An 18,093-nucleotide genomic window follows, 5' to 3' on the forward strand; every position below is an offset into this window, starting at 1 on the left:
CGGCGGCACGTTGGCTGGGCCTTCGGCGGGCTTTTCGGCGACGAGGATGGCTATGGCCAGCGATTTCTACCTGCGCTACTATGTAGGGCACAAGGGCAAGTTTGGACACGAGTTTCTGGAATTTGAGTTTCGGCCGGACGGTGAGCAGAAAAGCGGCCGCGGCAACGAAGCGCGGTGCTGAGCAGGGGGAAGCGACGTGGAGAGGCCGCGGAGGAGTTGGGGTGGGTGGGCGCGCCTCTGCGGGCTCGCGAGTGTGCAGTAGGGCCGAGGAGCTTAAGGAAAATGGGAAGCGTACATTGGCTTTGTGAATAAAAGAGTAAATTGGTGTCAGTTAAAAGAAAAGCCGATCCTTTACTACCTGTAGTAAAGTTCAGAATCCTAGCATCAGTTCACCGGAAGGGACCTTAAAGGCCCTCTAGTTTATTTGCCTAATACCTGAACGTTTGTGAGAACATCTCCACCACGCGGCGGACGCATGGATGCTTAAAATCTTCCGGTGAACAGTAAATTTCGGACTGCCCATTCATCTTTTTTATTCATTCAGGCGCTGTATGGAAGGCAAAATGTCGAGAAAAACGAATGAGGCCTGCTGTGAAGCGGGGAGCCCCACGTGTAGAAAAATGAGTGTAATGCCGTGTTTGGGGTGCCTAAATACAGTGTTCCCTATAGGATGCATTAAGACTATAAAGAAGGGGCGTGGTTAGTTCTACATGAAAGAGTCGGCAGTCTTTTTAGAGAAGGTGACAGTTGAGGTGAGTCTTGAAACGAGAGGAGATTTTTTTCTTGGTCTCTGAGGGGAAAAAAAGAGTCAGACTGCTGAGAGCCGTATGAGGTGAAACTGCCTGCTGCCCAAGAAAAGTGCAGCAAATTCTGTCTTTGGACAGCTCTGATTCTCTTTAGATGGTTGTACTGTATATTGAATTCTTATTGTAACAACGACAGTCCCACTGCATAGACTTTTCTTTTTTGAATGCATATTATGTGCTGGGCAACATGTAAAAACAAAAATTGAAGGGATAGTAACGCATAAGACTCTTCACTTCCCCTCAAGGAGTTATACCTTGGTGGGTGACATAGACATGAAACTAACCGTAAGGCAGTATAGATATTAAGTGCTGTCGTTCATACTTTGGACAAAGTTCTGTGAAGGCATGAAAGAAAAATTAGGGGAGGATGACATATTAGGAAAGGGGAGGAACATCGCACATTTCATGTAGAAGTCAGGGTAACTTCGGCTCTGCAATTATTTAGAAACCTTAATCACCTTACCCTCTCTGGTTCTCCCCAAGTCTTTTCTAAATTTAACTAAGGAGCCAAGTTTACCTGAATTCTCCATCTGTTCTTTCTTTGTGTGATACTGTTTTCAGGGCCTTTGCCTGTGAACAACTTTTAGCTTGTTTGTATCACTTTTAGCCAGTCACATAAATTAAGTAGTCTAAGAGTATCAGGGAAATTTCATTCCAGATCACTGGTTCTCATCTGCCACCACACCATTCCACAACCTTTCCATAAGTAATGATGAGTTCCAAAGACAGTGATTCCTAAGGGCCTCTCCTCATTAGGATAACCTGTCATTTTAGAGGATCAGGGTCACATTATCACAATACATCTGTATCTGGGCAACTGACCAGCCATGAGGAGAAGCAGACATTAGGGAATTCATCAAAATTAATTGTAGATCAGGTAACAAACTGGTCAATTTTTATTCAGAAGTTATAGTTTGTGTGCTTCTTAATTACAATTCTAAAACAGTATCATTGCCATAGTACATTAATTTGAAGGAAAATAATTAAAAGAACATTTTGGAGTAGTGGGGAAAGCATGTGTATTGGAAGAAGGTAGATCTAGGTCTATCTAAATCTTGTGTGACCCCAGGCAAGTTACTTAACTCTGTTTTCTCAACTATGAATATGTGAGAGAATAAAACATACTTTTTAGGGTTGTTTTACAGATTAGATTAAATGTTCTGGGTAACTCAGCACCAATAAGACATGTAATGTAAACTTTAGAAGAAGTGTTAGTTCCTTTTTTAGATTCCCTGTCTAGATCATGACATAGCTTAAGAAAAATGGGCCTTGAAAATAACCTTCCCATTATATGGAATTGTATTGAAGGCATGGAGTTTAAAAAGTTGACTGGCTTCAACTTCAGCCAACTTAACAGCAAATACATGTTCAGCATTGATCTTATGCCAGGAGGGAGGAAATATTAATAAAAGTAGTAGTATAAAATGATTTTTACCTTCAAAATTGCTTACGATGTCATTTCTTTATATTTTAGCGGTTTTTGCTGTTATAGATTGAATTTTTTTCCACTTCCCACAGGAAAACTTAGATATGCTAACAACAGCAATTATAAAAATGATGTCATGATCAGAAAGGAGGTAAGTTTTTTACAGATGTGTAATTTTTTATATTAAACCTGTTTCCCTCATGTCTATGTTTTTATTTACATATTTAAAGTACATCTAAGGCTGTAAAGAAGAAGCCAATGTATCGATTGAAAAAGGCTTCTAATTGTAGCATCGATAACAACAAAAGAAGCAATCTGAATATATTAAGTTGTAGTCCCACATTCAAGTGTATCATTTAATTCATTTTATAATTAACTTTGTCTTTTTACTCTATTCATTATTTAAAACTAATTGATAATTATGTTTTAAACACGGTATGAATTTTAAATGAAAGTCTCAAAAGTTAGGTATAAGAAAAAGTTCAAAGCACTAACTGTGCTGTGTATTTGTATTTGTCACTGTTCACCTCATAGATTTTGTGTTGACCACTCAGAGGTACTTGAGTCCTGTGTTACAAAGGCAGAATACAAGGTTTTAAGATGAGGCTGGTGTTGAGAAGAGGGAAAAATATGTTTTAAAGGAAAGGGCAAGAGAGTGAAGAAAAATCATAAGAATGATTCTTTCCCATGTTGTACTTTTAGAATCAGAATTAAATTTTTCTTTAATATTCTATTTGAATACTCAGGGTTTGTAACTCTGTTTTATTATTGCCTTCTGAGTTGTGTTGAGAAATAGAGAGACATTGAAAGTTTTATAACTTGTTTTCAGGCTTATGTACACAAGAGTGTAATGGAAGAACTGAAGAGAATTATTGATGACAGTGAAATTACAAAAGAAGATGATGCTTTGTGGCCTCCCCCTGACAGGGTTGGCCGGCAGGTTTGTATTTAATAATTCTTTAAATGCATAAATACTAAAAATTGTTAATATAATTGTTATGTTTCTCCTTGTTTATTTAGAATAGCTCCTCATTGAGTCTTGGGTTTTCCATTTAGTAGGCACCTGGTAAATACTTTATAATTTTATTTCACTTGGCGTCATTTTCTGTGCTACCGCCTAGTAGTAAAGGAGTCACTTTAGACATCTTTCTGAACAGTCTTCTCTGCAGCCACCCCAGCTAAAGTTAAGATGTTTCACAGTGTTATGAATGATTGCTATTATTGGTTAATTACTTTTATTAGGAAATAAAAATAGGTAGGAAAAAACACAAGTGTTTGTTAAATTTGAGAATTAGCCTACGTAAAATTCACTTTCGCCAGATTTATAACTTTGAAAGTTCTTACTTGCATCTTTATGCCCCAGAGAGTGATTTGATTGGTTTCTTTGTTCCAACTGACCGTTGCCTTTGCCTCTCATATTCCCTTCAGAAAAATCGATGGGCTGCTGAAGAGCTCTGAAGGCCTAATTTCACTCTGTAGAAAGCCAGTTTGATTTCTGAATTGGGTCTTTTCACCTGTTGGAGAAATGAGATATGACCCCAGGAGGAAGAAACATTTAATTTCGCTTTTGTATATTCCCGAGGATTATACTGTATAACAACTTCTTTGACTAGAAGAAAATGTGGCGAAATCTAATAGATGCTGACTCTCTGTAGCAGTAACTTAACACTTCTCTTTAAAGAAATATTATTTAGGAAAGCAAAGGTAATAGTTAACAGTATTTATTTTATGCACTGCAAACACTTTTAAGAAGTAAATTTAGATCTGTTTGTTTTATACATATATACGTTTGCATTAAAAATAGCAACAAACCTTTTATTATCTCTTTAGACTCAGGGAGAGAACAGTGTTTTCATCTACCCACTTGATGATGTGTTCATGTGTTTTGGTTAGTGGGGAGGATTACTCATGCTCCAGAAATTGTCTGTTGGATCTTTAAGTCAAAGATTTTACGATTGTTTGAGAGTCTTATTTAATTCTCCATTTTGTGTGTGCCATAAACTGTACATAATTAGATTTTCTGCTCAAATACATAGCTAGGAGTGTCTTTAAGGTCATCTGTTAATTTAAACTGAAAAATCACTACAGACATAGCCTCTTACTTTTTCATTTTAGATTTGCAGATAAAATATGGAGAAAAATTTATACTTAATTTTGGCACACTAGAAGTATCTATATTATGTTATATTTGTTTTACTAGTTCTTAATTTTAATTGTTTTGTGAAGTCAAAAGAGTATGAATCAAATATTAGTACCATCACTTACTAGTGGTTCTACATCAACAGTTTTTTTCCTCTGTTTCATGAGTCTTGGATTTCACATTTGTAAAATTAGGCAAATAAAGCTGACCTGAGAAGGGTAGGCTTTACTAGTCCAATTTTAGGGATTACAGAGAATGTTTGTAAAGTCCCTAGCACCAGGCCTGACACATAGTGGGTGCTAAGTAGTACTGTTATTAATATGCAGTTTATTTGTAGAGCCTGGTAGAAAGGGTAAATGTGTTTGTATTTATTATATTAAAAATAGGCTTATACCATATTACTAGTTTTACTCACATAAGAAACATTTCTCTGTCACTCGTAAGTATATCATTCATTTGATAGCATCATCTTTTTGAGATATCTGGAAAGCAATTCTTTTTTTTCTCTTTTTTTTCGTTATTTCTCTCTTTTTTTAACATCTGCATTTATTTCTATTTATTTATTTATGGCTGTGCTGGGTCTTCGTTGCTGCGCATGGGCTTTCTCTAGTTGCGGCGAGCAGGGGCTACTTTTCATTGTGGTTCACGGGCTTCACATTGCTGTGGCTTCTCTTGTTGCGGAGCACGGGCTCTGGGTGCGCGGGCTCCAGTAGTTGTGGTGCGTGGGCTTAGTTGCTCCACAGCATGTGGGATCTTCGTGGACCAGGGCTCAAACCTGTGTCCGCTGCATTGGCAGGCGGATTCTTAACCACTGTGCCACCAGAGAAGTCCCTGGAAAGCAATTTTTGATTCATCCTAATATTGGGGACACCTGAGGAGCTGATGAGATTTTTTTTTTTATTTTACATAGTTTATAGCTACCATGTCGTTTCATTTTTGGTTTTTTTTTTCCTCCTCTATGATGGCTAGAAAACTTGCAGCTAAAATTGGGACTTCTTGGTAGCAAGAATACATATATCTTGTGAGATGGATTTTTATATTAACTACATTTCTCTGTTTTATTTTTTTCAGGAGCTTGAAATTGTAATTGGAGATGAACACATTTCTTTTACCACATCAAAAATAGGTTCTCTTATTGATGTCAATCAGTCAAAGTGAGTATGTTAAAGCATTTTGACTAAATTGACATAATTTATTAGAGGGGCTCATTTTAGAACCATAGCCAGTTTGGTAAGATTATTTTAATTGCAGCCTGTATCCGTTCATTATGTATATGTAATCCTCATTTTTATAGTAGTGAAGACTTGTTATCAAAGAAGTTAGCGGTATATTTTACGGATTGCCAAAAATAATCTTAATCTGGACACAGCATCACAAAATTTAAAATCCTTATTGGATTTATCAGCCTTACTAGTCCCATATAACATCATTCTCCTCCTTGGATTTAATACTTGAAAGAAATGGAAAAAGCCCCAGTATAGCTTAAGTATGGCTTTAGCTACCTGTGTCTTCCCAAGCTCTGTAAGTGCAGTACCACATAACCATTGTCTGAAAAATCTCTCTGCCTCCAATTATTTCTTTCCACTCTTTCCCCTCAAAATGTTCTTATAGTGTCTTTTTCCTATCCCCCTAAATTGTAATAATTTATTTGTTTGCTTAACTGGTTTCAGTGTAAACTCCCTGAGAACCTTGCCGTATCTCAAAGTTAGTGCAATGCCTGGCACACAATAGGTGCTTTATAATCTGTAGAGGAAAGGAGAAAGGAATTAATGCATAACTACTGGATACAAAAGGCTATGTTCATATATGAAGACTGGCGAGATACTTTTAAACTATCACATCTATTTTCCCATAGTTGGTGAGGATGTGGCATTTGTATCCTACTGGGATTGTAAATTGTTACAGTGTTTTTTGGAAAGCAATTTGATAATATGCATCAAAAGCTGTTAATATTTTTCATTTATCTTTGTCCAACTGATTTCATTTCTGAGCATCCATCTATCCTGGGAAATACTCTGGAATAATGAAAAAACTTTATTATTCATAAAGATGTTCATTAAAACCTTAGTGATAATTGGAAAAAAAATCCAAATGCTAACAAGGGGAGATTTGCTAAATTAATTAAAAATTATTTGTGACTTTTTTAATGTAATGGAAAAAGTAATGTTTAAAAGGCCACAGTAAATGATTTTAATTATGAAAAATATTAGAGAAATACCAAAATATTTATAATTATTCCATGAGGAATGACATTATATAGTATTGAGTTTCTTTTTTCTATCTTTATAATTTTATTTGCCTTAAACATTTTTGTGATGCATAAATGTTATTTTTTATAAGGAAATAAACACTTTAAATATGAAATGAATACTGATGAAGAAATTTATGTATTTTTTTATTACAGAAAAGGTAGAGATGGGAATTGTTCAGGTTATCCATTTTAGTTATCAGAAAATGCTTTCTTTCTCCTTAAAATTCCTTTAATATAATTGTTTTAGGTTTTTGGTCTTTGTTTTGTTTTAGGAATTAATTTGTACTATTATGTTGTTTCATTTTAGGAAGAAAAAAGTAACTTTTATCTTTTTAAATTTTAGGGATCCTGAAGGCCTTCGAGTATTTTACTATTTGGTACAGGACCTGAAATGTTTAGTTTTTAGTCTTATTGGATTACATTTCAAGATTAAACCAATCTAAATTGTTTTTTGAAACTGTGTTTATATTTAATTAAGGGATGGGTGAGGGAGGGTTTGCCATTTATGATATTGGGGTTTTTTTGAATGTGAAGCAAGCTTTTTTTGTATGCAAATTGAAAATAAGAGAATACATAAACAGGCTTAATGATTATCTTCACCTGGGTCCAAGTGGATTGGACAGTCCCCACACATATTAAATTCTGTAAATAAAAGCCACCTTTATTGAAATTTTGCTCCAATAAAACATATCAAAGCCTGGATGGAGAGTGCATTTTTTCCTTCAGGAGGCTGTATCTCTGATTCATTTTAAAGATAAAAATTGTTCTAGTAGGTGCATTCTATGGCAGAGGGTCTTTCACGTAGAAACATGTAGCCAGATTCCCATCCATTTAAAGGCAATTGTAGATCTTCCCTTGTTTCTACCATACCTGATGGGATTTAATTTTTTGGTACTTATAGAAGTTGTTTGTAGAAGGTTTTGGATTTTTTACATTTGTCACAAACCCCTCAGGGGTCATTCACATTTAAATGTTTTTGTATAAGCTGTGATTTCCTCAAGGTTACGAAGGTAAAGTCAGTACCCCAAATTAGGCACATCTTTTATTATGCCCCTGTTTCCATTATTTCACAATGTATATATTTTATATATCTGTGGGAAGTAAATGAGTTCTCAGCTCTAAAAATTATTTAAAATTTAGACTTATGTATATGTGTGTGTGTGTGTGTATTTATATCCTAACTCCTAATGAACACATCCCAGTCATATTTCTCAGTTCCCTTCAACCTCTTTCTGATAGACCTGATTACTTCTCCTGTTAGTAGCTAATGCCCTGATATTCTGTTACTTTTCCATCTGAACCTTCACTCTAAAAGTATGCAGGCCTGTTAGTCATCATCCGCTTTGCCCAGGGACCTTAGGGTGGAAGAATTGGTGTCTGAAGGCTCACCGGGGCTCCTGAGCAGCTATGGCCAGTAAACTGTGCGATAATAGAGATGTTCTGTATCTGAGCAGTCCAGTAGGGTAGCCACTGGATACTACATGTGGCTACTGAGTACTTGAGATGTGGCTAATATAACTGAATTTATAGTCCTGTTTAAAAATATTTTCCACCATTTTATTATGAAAAATTTCAAACGTAGAAAACTTGAAAGAATTGTAAAATGAACACCCATATGCCAATCTAGATTCTATAATTAACATTTTTCATTTACTGTAATAAGTCTATTATAAGTCATATCGTTGATTTCTCACTTATGGGTGGAATAACTAGTATAATTGGTGTCAATAAACTTGTTTTTATTTTTTTATAAATTTATTTATTTATTATTTTTGGCTGCCTTGGGTCTTTGCTGCATGCGAGCTTTCTCTAGTTGCGGTGAGCGGGGGGCTACTCTTTGTTGTGGCTCGCGGGCTCTGGAGTGCAGACTCAGGAGTTGTGGTGCACGGGCTTAGTTGCTCCATGGCATGTGAGATCTTCCCGGACCAGGGCTCAAACCCGTGTCCCCTGCACTGGCAGGCGGATTCTTAACCACCGTGCCACCAGGGAAGTCCCCAATAGACTTTCTTAAAGTGCTATTTAATTTTTATTAAATTTAGATAGCCAGATGAGGTTTGTGGCTACCCTTTGGACAGTGTAGCTCTAGAGCATGGCTTGGAAGCTTGTTTACCTTGGAGTGCTTCTGGTCCTTTGCATTGCATTAAAATGCGTGGCCATCCTCTTCGGGTTTGCCATGGAAAGTCACCTGATCTCCAGATTGCCACTGTGCAAGACTGCTGTCACCCCCTTGAGGTCTCTTATATTAAAATAAGCATTTCTGTTCAAGCTGTAGACCTTGATGGATGTGTACTATAAAACTATGTTATAATTCTCTTAAGCTAGATGTCAACCTCAAGGAGAAAACTGTGGGCCCACGATTTTGGTTGCTCCTCAAAATAATCATTCTGTGGCTCCTATTGAATAAGGCAATCCACTCAAGACTGAGCAAGACGGGAGAAATAGTCCTTGGGTTAGAAAGTTTTTGATATGTTAACTCCGTCCTCATTCTTAACTTCCCCCTAGTGCTGATTTACTTATGGTCTATCTTCACTATCTACTAAGGTTCTCATATTCAAACCAAGATTGGAGAATAGGTCATTAGGATAAATATTTTATATTTTCTCTGATATTCTTTTCATTTTTGAACTGGCTCTTGCTTGATTGTAAGTGGCTGGTGGAAAACGAGCATTAAAAATTAAATTTTGTACAGCACTAGTTTTATGTGAAACAGGATTTTTATAGCATTCAGGTCAGCAGATACATGTCTCCACCTCTCACTCCCCCCATAATAAAGAGACCTCTTTAAATAAATTTTTTTCTTTTTTAATAAATTTATTTATTTTTGGCTGAGTTGGGTCTTTGTTGCTGTGCACGGGCTTTCTCTAGTTGCTGTGAGCAGGGGCTACTCTTCGTTGCGGTGTGAGGGCTTCTCATTGCGGTGGCTTTTCTTGTGGAGCACGGGCTCTAGGCACGTGGGCTTCAGTAGTTGTGGCTTTTGGGCTTCAGTAGTTGTGGCACGCAGGCTCAGTAGTTGTGGCTCATGGGCTCTAGAGCGCAGGCTCAGTAGTTGTGGCGCACGGGCTTAGTTGCTCCGCGGCATGTGGGATCTTCCCAGACCAGGGGTCGAACCCATGTTCCCTTCATTGGCAGGTGGATTCTTAACCACTGCATCACCAGGGAAGCCCTAAATTTACTTTTCAAGTGTTGATTTTGTGCCTCATCCCTTTATTTGCCCCTTCATGGGATGGAGTGTCACTACCCAGCATCTAAGACAGTCTTTTCTATGTAGTAGGTGCTTTGTAAACATTATTTCAGCATTTTATTGTCTTTTATATTTACTGCCTTCAGATTATTTGTCTTTGTAACTTAGTCTGAGGTGTAAGAGATTCATTTCTGTCACTGTGGCTACCTTTCATTACCATGAATTTTTCAAATGCACATACTCATACCACAGAGTTGTATATTCGAACACATTGGATAAGGATGTGTCTTTTGGATGTGGCCCAACTGTGATCCTAAGTTCTGTGTATAGTCTGAGTTCCTCAATCAAAGCAACCAATACAGCACAGCAAAGAGGATGGGTGAGAATCGGGGTGATCCGCCAGGCTGTACCGTTCTATTTTATTTATATATATTTGTTTACAAAATATACTTTATTTTTTAAATTATAGATTTACAAAAAATTGAAAAGGTAGCACAAAGAATTCCCATATGCCCCCCACCTAGTTTCCCCCATGCCCCTCTTTTACATGAATGTAATACAAACTATGCATTATTATATTTCTCTTTTCTTATTGTGCCTACATGTGCCTATTCCTACTGTGCCCCAATAATCATTGTAGATAGAGAAATAGATATTTAATATTATAAATTGGGGAGTGGAAATCTGTAGTATTGCCCTAGTAACACCATCTTAACTTCGCTTGAGGTCAAGAAAGCCTTTGAGTGACATAACCCATGGAAAGCTGAAAGCTGACCAGCCTCTGGTGGAATTTGACCTTCTGGGGAGGACTACTAGGTAGGTAAATGGTGGTGTCTCTGCCATGAAACCAACGCTAAATCTGGAACTTTTTCTAAGGGTCAAGGATAGCGGGGCATGGTGGAAAGAGCTGCTTAATGTCAAATGTTTAAACCTCTGGTCTTTGAAGTAAAGGGTTGTGCTAAATAATCTTTAATGTTTCCTCTTAGCCGTAGTAACATGAGGCAGAGATTTAAAAAAAAAAAAATGCCTTATATGAAAGAAAAACCGGGTTTTGTGCCTCTTACTGTTAAAAGTACAAGTAGATATTTCATTGATAATCAGGCTGAATCTATTCATGTGGGCATTTAAAATATGAATATAGGGGCTTCCCCGGTGGCGCAGTGGTTGAGAGTCCGCCTGCCGATGCAGGGGACACGGGTTCGTGCCCCGGTCCGGGAAGATCCCACATGCCGCGGAGGGGCTGGGCCCGTGAGCCATGGCCGCTGAGCCTGCGCGTCCGGAGCCTGTGCGCCGAAAAGGGAAAGACCAAAAAAAAGAGAGGACGGCAAACCAAAAAAAAAAAAAAAAAAAAAAAAAAATGAATATACATGAGATTATTTTATATATCCTATTGTTAGACTACTTTGTTTTCATTTGAAATGTGTGAGACCTGTGAACATGGGTTGTGCAATCAACGACTGATCCATATGATTTTTTTTAAAAAAACTTTTTTTAGAGCAGTTTTAGGTTCACAGCAAAATTGAGAGGGAAGTACAGAGATTTCCTGTATATTCCCTGCCCCCCCCACCACATGCATAGCTTCCCCCATTATCAACATCTCCCACCAGAGTGGTACATTCGTTACAACTGATGAACCTATATTATTAGGTTTCACTCTTGGCCGTGTACATTCTATAGGTTTGGAAAAAATGTATAATGATGTATCCATTATTATGGTATCATAGAGTGTATTTTCACTACCCTTAAAATCCTCTGTCTATTCGTTTCTCTCTATCCTCAACAGCTGGCAACTTCTAATCTATTTTCTGGCTCCATAGTTTTGCCTTTTCCATAAAGTCATATAGTTGGAATCATACAGTCTGTAGCCTTTTCAGACTGCCTTCTTTCACTCAGTAATACACATTTAAGGTTCCTCCATGTCTTTTCATGCCTTGATAGCTCATTTCTTTTTAAGGCTGAATAATATTCCATTGCCTAGATGTACCACAGTTTGTTTATCCATTCACCTACTGAAGGACATCTTAGTTGCTTCCAAGTTTTGGCCATCCTAAATAAAGCTGCTATAAACATGTGTGTTCAGGTTTTTGTGTGGACCTTAAGTTTTTTGATTATTTTAATAATTGGTTTCCTAGCATTATATGGCAATGAGCTAGATTGAAAATCCAAAAAAATTAGTAAAAATAACAAAGGTAAATGAATGATTTGAGGATGAGCTTAGAGTCCAAACCGTGTGATACAGTGGCAAGAACACTGAAGAACTGAAATTCTTCATTATGGCACTACTTGACAGAACTATTTTCCCTTTCGACCTGTGAATAGGCTTTATCCCTTAGTGGCACAGAGTCAGAATAGTTATCCAAAATCCTTTTATTTGTTTTTTTTGCCATTATTTTTTCATGCTTTCTTATTTCCTCAGGTGTTCTCATTTAGTTAGAAGTTGGAGGAAGGATGCTTCCTGTTTGATTGGCTGCTGGAGACCAGCTGGGACAATAGAGAAATTCTCTAGACCATTAGAATAGATTTTATCGTCAAGAGAAGGAGGACAGGACTTCCCTGGTGGCGCAGTGGTTGAGAATCTGCCTGCTAATGCAAGGGACATGGGTTCGAGCCCTGGTCTGGGAGGACCCCACATGCCGCGGAGCAACTAGGCCCGTGAACCACAACTACTGAGCTTGCGCGTCTGGAGCCTGTGCTCTGCAACAAGAGATGCCACGATAGTGAGAGGCCCGCGCACCGCGATGAAGAGTGGCCCCCGCTTGCCACAACTAGAGAAACCCCTCTCTCAGAAACGAAGACCCAACATAGCAAAAAAATAAATTAATTAATAAACTCCTACCCCCAAAATCTTCTTTAAAAAAAAAAAAAGAAGGACAAAGTAGCTAATTAGGGAAACAGGAAACCTCAAACAACGTGTTCTTTTGAGTTTTTACTGTAAGAGCCAGGAAATTTCATATGGCTCAGTGGCATAAAGGTTAGGCATTAGGACAAATAGCCATGGAGGGGGGAACCTGGACAGGTAAGGTTACTCCTCCCGATAAGAGAGATAAAGACCATCTTCCCCTGGGATCTGGTGGTAGTTCTTGAAGCCTTCACTTCAGGCTGGGACAGGAAGAACAGCCTGCTGCTGTGAAATGATAAACCATTGAGGTTTGAAGGTGTGACTAGGAGCTGTGTGCTAAGCCTCTAGCTGACGAAGTTAATATCAGCAGGAAGGGACGGGTAAAAGGTGTGGTTTCCTAAATGAAGAATGCCTTTAAGCAGCTAGGAAGTAAGTGAATGCTTTATGTATTCATGTTGTGTATGTGTTATCTGTGTTTTGCACAAAAGTGAATTCGGAAGACAATGTACAGGAACATTCAAAACATCTTCAGACTATTCATCTTTCTGTTTTCTTAAGGAGTGGGTGTGATAGATGAAGTTTAGTGCTTTCATTTTGTGCTTCTTTGACCAAATGGCAATGCTATAGGAGTTTCAGTTAGTCCTGTCTGAAGTTACTGCTGTTAGAAGCTAACTGATGCTGGTTTGAGTTCTTATTTAAGAAGGGATTTGCCTTTCCCAGAAATCAGAGCTTCGTAATAAAAAGAAACTGGAGCTTAGAGGGAGCAGCTACACAGTTTGGCTTTCCCATTATTAATCTCATGATGTCTCTCTACGAAACTATGAAAAATCTAGATTTTGTAGTCAGTTCTTACCTTTAACCACCTTGTTCATCAAGGGCACATGTAGGCCTCATATCTCTTCTATGTGCTACAGTTAGAATAATGAATGGGACCGATGTTCTCATGGTATGGAGTTTATACAGAGGAAACAGACGACTATGTAAGTGTGAAAATATGTTCTGCCCCTGTCTCAGCCTCCATCATGAGAGCTATCAACCCTCTTACCTCTTACCACCCTCTTACCTCTTTCTCTTACAAAAGAGAAAAAAAGCTCAACATGACCAATATCTCCATGGGGCGGTAAGACATAAAATAACCAGATCTGAGGTCGTGGAATGCCTTTTTCTATAGAGGCAGTGGGATGCTGCCATGTCTCCCAGCTCCTACATTGTGTTAATATGCACCGCCTTCACCCCCCGGTCCCCCCGCCCAGCCCCGCTTCCTTCTAAGCATCTGCACTCCTGGCTCAGTGTGTCAGCACTTCTGTATTGCAGTCCTGGCTCTTTCACTATTTATAGACCCCTCGAAGAAAGAGAAAAAAATGAATATTTACTTATTTTTGAAGTCTAAGAAATCCTAGCTGTCGTGCTAATCTAATTGAATTCTTCCAGATACATAAAGTGAGTGACATTCTTATTGAACGTGTGAAGAAACAGGCTTGAAGATTTGGAGTGACGAGTTCAAATTTTTACAGCTAGAAAGGATTTGAATCTTGGACTTCAAATAATAGTATTTAACGTTTAATGAACGTTAGCATTAGGTCTGGTTAGCGCTTTATATACCCTACAATCTTGGGAAGCAAAAGCACTATTTTACTTTCGTCGAATCTGAGGTTTAAAAAAGTGAAGTGACTTGCCTCAAGTCACACATAGAAGTGAGGGCTGGTATTTCAAGCCAGATCTGCCCGGTTCCAGAATTCATGCTTGGTGGCAAGAGATTAGTTGAAAATCCAGGCTCTTCTGAATCCAACGCCCATCTGTGCTCTATGTATTCAATCTGGCCTGATTTTAAACATGGGTCAAGAATTAGCAATAATGTGTTCTTTGGTAAGTCAATTACCTTCTTAACATTAGTTTCTTCATTTGTAAGAGGGGGATGATAGTAAGTAGCTGTCAGCGCTGGGAGGTTTCAATATGGTTATACACACAGCAGTCCTCCAGCAAATGATGGCATCTCTCTCTGCCACCTTTTGACAACCATTACTATTTCTCCCACCCCTACTCCCTACGTTCTCTCAGCAGACTTCGTTCGTTCATTTCTGGCATTGGGATTGAGGGCTCGGGATCTTTCTGTTTTGAGATTGACAAAGTCAATCCAGGATGAGGGTAAAGAGAGAAGAAAATGCACAGCAGTGTTCCTGAAGTGTCCAGATTCCACTCATGAAACTTTGTGTGATTGAATTAAATTAGTCTCTGGGAGGTAATTCAGCTGACTGCCTGCCCATGATGACAAGTGGCAGACTCAATGGTGATTCTGAGATTAAGAATTGCATCGGAGGATAGGAGTGGGTCAGCTGACAGCCAGACAACAGGCAGCATAACCTAGTGGTGGTGGGGTCCTAGTGGTCAGAACATTCCGTAGACTGTGTTTGTAAAGTAGTTGGAAGAAACGTGGTAGGTGAAGAATGGGGATGCCTTCTAAAGGGTGATAGTTAGTTGTGGCTGGAGGTTGGTAAGGGAAGAAAAGAATAAGCAAGGAATGTGGTTAGAACCTGGTGAAATAGGGCTGGGTTTGTCTCTGCATAATCAATTTCACCTTATGTTTCCCACCTCACTCCTCTTCCCCCATAGGGTCTGGCTCATAGAAACAGACTTATAGAAATGAATTTCTTTTCACTGGAAGATTATAGGTCTTCACGTGAGGTAAGATTCGTGGATGAAACTCAAGTAGAAGAATAATTCACCAGTATTTCTTAAAAATATCAAATGTGAACACTTTCACACTAGTGTTGTATAAATGGGAACAACTTTTCTGGAGGGCATTTGGTAATATGTATCAAAGTTCTTTAATGTATATATCCCTTGGCCCCAGAATTTCTTGTTTAAAATTTTTTTCCTAAGGAAATATTTGAAAGTACAGGACAATTTTTTTTAATATTCACACAAAAAATGGAAACAACCTAAATGTCCAGCAGTATGGGATTGCCTAAATACATTATGGTATAATCTATATGGATAAAAACTATACATTGTTTTTATTTCTTATTTTTTGCGATACGCGGGCCTCTCACTGTTGTGGCCACTCTCGTTGAGGAGCACAGGCTCCGGACACGCAGGCTCAATGGCCATGGCTCATGGGCCCAGCCGCTCCGCAGCATGTGGGATCTTCCCGGACCGGGGCACGAACCCGTGTCCCCAGCATCGGCAGGCGGACTGTCAACCACTTCACTACCAAGGAAGCCCCCTTGTAAGAACTTTTTACTACTGATATGTAGTCCTGAATACACACGTATATGTGTATGTGTGTGTGTGTGTATATATATATATATATATATATATATATATGTTTTAAGCCAAGATATTTATATTTTTTCAGAATCCCAAAAAGTAGAATTTTTGTTTTTTGAATTAATAGTTTTAAAAGTGTCTCAGTAATTTGGGATGGTATCACTTTGTCTAACATGTGTATATATATATACGTCGAACATTTTGAGCTGAACTGAATAGGACCCAGCCTATCTAATCTATTGGTAAATTTTAAAAAATTCTTTCCTTATTTTCTAATAATCATGGCTGTAGTTACTAGAAGTACAAATGACTTTAGCAAAAATACTGAAAGGTTTTCATTTCTTATATAAATCAGTCTCAGTCTACATGCTTTAGGCACTTGAAGGAGTTAATAAACACACGTCCACAGACACACACACGTACATCTTAATCCTGGTGTGTTGCTATAGACTAACCTTTTAATTTTTCTTTGGATAAAAATAATTCTATTACAAAGTTTTAATGCAAAACACATACCTCACCTCTTTTTACTTTAGAGATGAGTGATCAAGAAGGGACTTATTCCATCCTGAGATTTCTTCAGTCACCTTCGGAGTCACAAAATAGATCAAGGCCTGGTAGTACCCAAAGCCCTGGCAAGACTGACGGAAAAGGTAGATGTTTGAAGCAACTAGATTCACCCATCTCTTATGAATTGTCAAACTTCTGACATTAGAAATAAAAAGTTCCTATCTATATTCTAGGTTCTCAGTAATATGAAACCATAATGGTCTTTAATATCTTTTTTGTTTTTAATTTTGTGAGAATGGAGAAATTAATTCTTTTAAATTTGAGAAGGTAATAGAATTTTTTTTTAAATAAATTTATTTATTTTTGGCTATGTTGGGTCTTCGTTGCTGTGCGCAGGCTTTCTCTAGTTGCAGTGAGCGGGGGCTACTCTTCGTTGCAGTGCGAGGGCTTCTCATTGTGGTGGCTTCTCTTGTTGCGGAGCACGGGCTCTAGGCACGTGAGCTTCAGTAGTTGTGGCTTGCAGGCTTCAGTAGTTGTGCCTCGCAGGCTCTAGAGTGCAGGTTCAGTAGTTGTGGCACACGGGCTTAGTTGCTCCACAGCATGTGGGATCTTCCCGGACCAGGGCTCGAACCCGTGTTCCCTGCATTGGCAGGCGGATTCTTTTTTTTTTTTTTTTTTTTTGCGGTACGTGGGCCTCTCACTGTTGTGGCCTCTCCCGTTGCGGAGCACAGGCTCTGGACGCGCAGGCTCAGCGGCCATGGCTCACGGGCCCAGCCGCTCCGCGGCATGTGGAATCTTCCCGGACCGGGGCATGAACCCGTGTCCCCTGCATCGGCAGGTGGACTCTCAACCACTGCGCCACCAGGGAAGTCCCAATAGAATGTTTTCATTCAAATTTGGTCAAGAGAAATTCATGAGGACTTTTTTTTTTTTTTTTGGCCATACCGAAAGGCTTGCTGGATCTTAGTTCCCCGACCAGGGATGGAACCTAGGCCCCCAGCAGTGGAAACGGGGAGTCCTAACCACTGGACTGCCAGGGAATTCCCTCATGAGGATTTTAAAAGTAAAGGACAGACTAGAGTCTCAAGAAAACATTGCAGGGGCTTCCCGGATGGCGCAGTGGTTGAGAATCCGCCTGCCAATGCAGGGGACACAGGTTCAAGCCCTGGTCCAGGAGGATCCCACATTCCGCGGAGCAACTGGGCGTATGCGCCACAGCTGCTGAGCCTACGCTCTGGAGCCTGTGAGCCACAACTCCTGAAGCCTGGGCGCTTGGAGCCCGTGCTCTGCAAAGAGAGAGGCCACCGCAGTGAGAAGCCCGCGCACCGCAAGGAGGAATGGTTCCCGCTTGCTGCAACTGGGGAGAGCCCGCGCAATGTTAATTCTTAAGGGAGGAGACATTTGGCTCAGGTCACAGATCTTTTTCAACTTACCCGTGAATCCCAAGACTCCTGTTGTTAAAAGGAGAAAGAAACAGAAGATTCCAAGAATCACTAGAGTGGGAAAGCAGGCAAATGGAACTGAAGACCCTGCCCGGAGAGAAAACAAAGAGGCTGAGGAGACCAGCAGGGGAAAGACTGAGTTACAGGGCTTAGAGGGGGACGTTCCGTAAATTCAAGACCCTAACTCTTGAATGTCTTCAAACTTGAAATCATAAATTGAAAGGGATACTG

General features: G+C 39.1%; 2 protein-coding genes across 8 annotated transcripts in view; both read left to right on the plus strand.

The window, feature by feature from the left end:
* On the plus strand, positions 1-7,325 carry MAGOHB (mago homolog B, exon junction complex subunit). The gene is made up of 5 exons (XM_027129611.1): positions 1-140; positions 2,325-2,383; positions 3,062-3,172; positions 5,444-5,526; positions 6,967-7,325. Exons 1-5 carry the CDS (start codon positions 47-49, stop codon positions 7,064-7,066), a joined length of 447 nt encoding a protein of 148 aa, XP_026985412.1. The 5' UTR covers positions 1-46; the 3' UTR covers positions 7,067-7,325.
* A 3,205-nt stretch (positions 7,326-10,530) lies between these two features.
* LOC113632435 (C-type lectin domain family 12 member B-like) overlaps positions 10,531-18,093 on the plus strand; it is a 33,879-nt gene continuing 26,316 nt past the window's right edge. For 2 of the 7 annotated variants that reach the window (XM_027129610.1, XM_027129604.1), the window contains exon 1: positions 16,449-16,563. Coding sequence is in view for 3 of the 7 variants with exons in the window: in XM_027129609.1 (XP_026985410.1) it covers positions 16,449-16,563 (115 nt within the window). In the remaining 4 variants the exon portion in view is untranslated. Of the gene's footprint in view, positions 10,621-14,803; positions 14,931-15,253; positions 15,326-16,446; positions 16,564-18,093 lie in introns of those variants that run through there. The other 5 variants (XM_027129607.1, XM_027129608.1, XM_027129609.1 and 2 more) reach the window with 5 other exon arrangements.

This window comes from Aethalodelphis obliquidens, unplaced genomic scaffold (assembly GCF_003676395.1).
Source record: "Aethalodelphis obliquidens isolate GAN/ISIS:26980383/991018 unplaced genomic scaffold, ASM367639v1 scaffold36, whole genome shotgun sequence".
Taxonomy (NCBI): domain Eukaryota; kingdom Metazoa; phylum Chordata; class Mammalia; order Artiodactyla; family Delphinidae; genus Aethalodelphis; species Aethalodelphis obliquidens.

Excerpts from the sequence above, each read along its gene's own strand:
- MAGOHB (XM_027129611.1), top strand. The coding sequence starts at position 47 with ATGGCTATGGCCAGCGATTTCTACCTGCGCTACTATGTAGGGCACAAG. Across the intron at positions 141-2,324 it reads ATTTGAGTTTCGGCCGGACG|GAAAACTTAGATATGCTAAC; the intron begins GTGAGCAGAAAA and ends CACTTCCCACAG. Across the intron at positions 5,527-6,966 it reads ATTGATGTCAATCAGTCAAA|GGATCCTGAAGGCCTTCGAG; the intron begins GTGAGTATGTTA and ends TTTAAATTTTAG.